This window comes from Hippocampus comes, unplaced genomic scaffold (assembly GCF_001891065.2).
Source record: "Hippocampus comes isolate QL1 unplaced genomic scaffold, H_comes_QL1_v1.1 scaffold22, whole genome shotgun sequence".
Classification (NCBI taxonomy): domain Eukaryota; kingdom Metazoa; phylum Chordata; class Actinopteri; order Syngnathiformes; family Syngnathidae; genus Hippocampus; species Hippocampus comes.
The window spans coordinates 8,181,762-8,185,711 of record NW_017806175.1 but is presented as its reverse complement, the minus strand read 5'-3'; the positions used below and the strand labels follow the sequence as shown (position 1 = coordinate 8,185,711).

At 60.2% G+C, this 3,950-nt stretch overlaps 3 protein-coding genes across 3 annotated transcripts in view; 2 read left to right on the top strand and 1 right to left on the bottom strand.

Moving 5' to 3' along the window:
• LOC109532052 (claudin-6-like) overlaps positions 1 to 244 on the top strand; it is a 641-nt gene extending 397 nt beyond the window's left edge. The window contains exon 2 of the mRNA XM_019896653.1: positions 1 to 244. This exon is cut by the window's left edge and continues 93 nt beyond it. Coding sequence (XP_019752212.1) covers positions 1 to 160 — 160 coding nt within the window. The 3' untranslated portion in view covers positions 161 to 244.
• mettl27 (methyltransferase like 27) overlaps positions 1 to 3,950 on the bottom strand; it is a 26,671-nt gene that overhangs the window by 10,380 nt on the left and 12,341 nt on the right. Inside the window, exon 7 of the mRNA XM_019896646.1 lies at positions 1,274 to 1,278. The gene's annotated coding sequence lies outside the window, so the exon portion shown is untranslated. The remainder of the gene's footprint in view (positions 1 to 1,273; positions 1,279 to 3,950) is intronic.
• Positions 1,611 to 3,950, top strand: part of LOC109532051 (claudin-4-like) — a 13,712-nt gene continuing 11,372 nt past the window's right edge. The window contains exons 1-3 of the mRNA XM_019896652.1: positions 1,611 to 1,885; positions 2,276 to 2,598; positions 3,133 to 3,136. Coding sequence (XP_019752211.1) covers positions 1,646 to 1,885; positions 2,276 to 2,593 — 558 coding nt within the window. The 5' untranslated portion in view covers positions 1,611 to 1,645 and the 3' untranslated portion in view covers positions 2,594 to 2,598; positions 3,133 to 3,136. The remainder of the gene's footprint in view (positions 1,886 to 2,275; positions 2,599 to 3,132; positions 3,137 to 3,950) is intronic.

The window sequence follows — 3,950 nt, the reverse complement described above, 5'->3', positions numbered from 1 at the left end:
CGACGCGCAGAGGCGCGAGCTCGGCGCCGCGCTCTTCGTGGGCTGGGGCTCGGCCGGCCTGCTCCTGATCGCGGGGGCGCTGCTGTGCTGCCCCCGCCGCCGCCGGGACGTCTCCTACTCGGTCAAGTACTCGGCCGCCGGCGGGGCCGCTTACGTTTGAATCCTGCCGCTGCGACGCCCTCGCCGCTCGCCTCCCTTTGAAATCGGCTCATCGTTCGTGTTAATAAATGCTGCTTTTAATAAAGGCTTGTTTCAAAGAAAAACAAAACTCGGACCTCCGTTTGCTTTCACATCGGCAGCCGTTGCAGTGTTGCAATTTAGGGAAGCCGCCGTTTTCCCAAGATGAGGCCTTGCGCTTCGAGACTCCTCCAAAACACTCTTCAGGACCGCCGACGCGTCACTTTGAGCACGGGGTCGCCTCCTGGCTCAGGTAAGGGTTTGCGCCTTTTCCGTGTCTTCATCCCAAGTCGAAGGCCTGAATGCAATTGTCAAATCTGCTGACGGCCAACTCTCTCTCTCTCCCTCTCTTTTTTCCTTGTCCGCTTGACATTTGCTTCCCCTGTGGACCGATGTCTTTCACATGGAAGGCTTTGCAACATCTAAAAGCGCCAAAGGGTGCCGCAAACTTGCATGCGTTGGCCCCTTTAACGTGGAACTTTGTGATTTGAGCTCGTGCGCTATGAGACGGTTTAATTGCACGTTTTGAGTGTCCGAGGTCTAAACCGAAAGGACATGCTTCAAGTGAGAAGCGTTTCAAGTCAAAGTGGAGGCGCAGCGCAAGCTTGGCAAGTGGGCAGCAGGTGCGCTGGATGAGCGTCCATGGAGTCGTCATTCAAGAGTGCTTGCGCAACTTTTTCACGGCGTTTCAAACTTTCCTTCACTTTTTGTCGGTAAGCGCTCCGTTTGAAGTGTTGGCGCGATCCCGATTTGCGGTCCAAAGCGCCTGCCGAGAGGGCAACGGGTGCAGTGACGAGCCCCATCCGGCAGATGGCGCGGTTTTGGCTCGACGTGAAGCGCGCTTACCGCCTCCTACGGGACTGCAGCGGAATGACAGCCGCGTTCCATGCCGAGAGTTGCTGAGTCTTGGCGGAGGTCCGCCTCCCAGTACCGCAAGAAGCGCGGAAAGGATGTCATGTCCGTTTCGTCGCAAGACTGTGTGGCGTGTGCGCGCGTTGCCACAAGGCTGTTGTAGGAACGGAAACGGGTGGCGACACCGGTTCATTTTGTACATTCTGCCATCAAGTGGAAGCGGCGAGTTGCTCGGCCTTGGAAGACGGACGACCGGAGGAGGCGTCGGTTGCGCTCAAAAGATTTGGACCATTTCAATGAAATTGGATTTCCCTCACCACGCATTCTGATTTCTGCTGTACTGCGAGAAAAAATACGCAAACAGAGAGAGATTTGATCACATCAGAGATGCTAACATCTACTCGTGTTCAGCTGGCGGATCGACGGACAAGCGGGCAGGCCGACTGTGTGTTTTTGAAGTTGTTTGCTTTTGGCTCCCGCTGCTGCTCTTCGCTTTGCGTGAGGAATCCGGTTGAGCCAGAAAAGCGGCGCGTCGTCCCGCCCCCCTTTTGTTTGCATTCGGGCGTCGCTCGGGGACGCGAGCGAAGCAACGAGGACGAGGACGAGGACGAGGAAGATGCGGACTCAGCTGGCGGGCGTGCTCCTGGGCCTGCTGGGCTCGCTGGGCACGGGCCTGATCTGCGGGCTGCCCGCCTGGAAGGTGAGCGCCTTCGTGGGCTCCGACATCGTGACGTCGCAGGTCTTCTGGGAAGGGCTGTGGATGAACTGCGTCATCCAGAGCACGGGACACGCGCAGTGCAAGGCCTACGACTCCGTCCTGGCGCTGCCTCGGGACCTGCAGGCCTCCCGGGCGCTGGTGCGTATTCATGTCTCCGGTATGGACGTATTGATGCGCGCGCGCGCGCCTCCCGGGAGCGAGACGGCTCGCTGCGCTCAGACAAGCGGCAGGCTTTTGGCCAGTACTGCTGGAGGCGAGGGAATTTCTCCGTGAGCCATTTTTCCTCGCCTCCATCCACCGTCGATGCGGTCAGAGTAGGACAACTTTGGCTCATGTCAGCGTTCTCGTAGGACAGCTACATGTTTCCAGCGAGGCAAAAAGTTGACATCGGCGCACCGCTCGACATGCACGCGGCACCACAAGTGCACACAAAAAAGTCCCAGTGGCAGCGGCGGCGCACCGAAACGTCTTCGCAACTGGCGCAAAGACCTCGACGAGCGCGCTAAATGTCGAAAGGCCTTCCCGCAGGTGTGCGCGTCGTTGGCGGTGGGAGCGCTGGCGCTGGCCCTGAGCGTGGTGGGCGCCCGCTGCACGTCCTTCCTGCGCCACGACTGGCCGACCAAGAACAAGGTGGGCCTGTCGGCGGGCGCGGCCTTCGTGGCGGCCGGCGTCCTGTGCGTCGTTCCCGTCAGCCTGTCGGCTCACGCCATCGTCGCGGGCTTCTTCGACCCGCTGCCCTCCGAGGAGCGGCGCGGCGAGCTGGGCGCCTCCATCTACGTGGGCTGGACCTCGGGGGCGCTGCTCATCGTCGGCGGCGCGCTGGTGTGCTCCGTCTACCGCTGCTGACGGCGGTTGAAGCGGGGGGGGCGTCCTTCCCCGCGTCGCTTTCGTGCGCTAATTGCGCCTTTCGTCCAAACCCGTCGGGCTCACGTGAGGAAAGACCAGAAGGAGGCCGGCGGCCGAGAGTACGCGGCTGTCCAAGGCGCCCCGAGCGGGCACGCCTTTGGGCACGGCTGTGGGAACGCGCCTTCGACCCTTCGACCGCAAGCGCGCGGAGACGAGGGACCCGAGCTGTCGTTTGGCTGATTTTGGAACTTGGAAGCGAAGCTGGAGATCCCGCCGCTGGACGGATGCGGGCGGGGAGCTCGGGTCGACACTCAACAGCGCGCTCATCTTCAAATGATCCAGCGTCAAGTTTCAACTTCCGGGTCTGCGTCGTCGAGATATTTTCTTGCTTTATGTCTTTGGGAGTCCGTGCAGCAAAATCTCACTGGCTGTAAATAAAAGATGCTTATTGTCAGCTTTGCTGCAAGTTTACTTTCGAGCGGCGGTCCTGCGGCTCCGGAGGCGCAGGTGGCCGCAGGTGGCCGCCGGTGGCTCTTTAGCGCCGTCCCGGCGGCTCCCCGCAGCTTTTTTCAAAAAGGTTGGAAAATGGAAAAAGACGGGGAAGGGAAATATATTTTTTTCTGTTCATATGGTTTCTGCAGGAGGACAAACATTCGGAACGTTTTCCAGTGCTGTAAAAATGTGGACAATAAATCTGACATTTCTGTCAACCGAGATTTGCGTCACTGTCTGCGTCGCACGCAGGCGGGTGGCTTTCTTTCGAGCGACGAGCGGCCGATCGGAGCGACGGCAGTTTCTCCTCCCCGTCGCTGGGGGGCGCCAGATGAGACACGGGGCCTGGACTGAACGTTCATCCGTCCATTGTCCGATGCGCTTATCCCCACGAGGGCGAGTCGGAGCCTCTCCCGGCCGTCTCGGGGCAGTCGGCGGGGAACGCCCCGAACCGGTTGCCAGCCAATGGCAGGGCGCACGCGCGGACCAACCATTCGCAGCCGCAATGTGTCGCGGATCTGTTTGTGACCAACAGGTGGCGCTGCGGGGCTCCTCCTGCGCCCGCACACCTGTTGGCGATCGCGTCATTAGTTTTCTGTTCAAAGGCCTCCCTGCCCGCCCGAGTTTCTGTCGGTTCGTGTTTTCGCTCGCGCCCCGGGCTTTCGTTTGTGACTTTGGATTCTTGTCCTTTTCGGGTTTTTGGTTTGGGATTGAGTTTTTTATTCATCCACGTCGTCAAGTCGGCCCTGCTCCCGCCGGCTTTTTGGGGGGTCCTCCGCCACCGCGTTCGTGACACGATGGCACCAGGAAGCGATGATGCGGCCGAGTGAGGCTCCGCCCGGCCGAGCTCCCAAAAGAGCAGGGG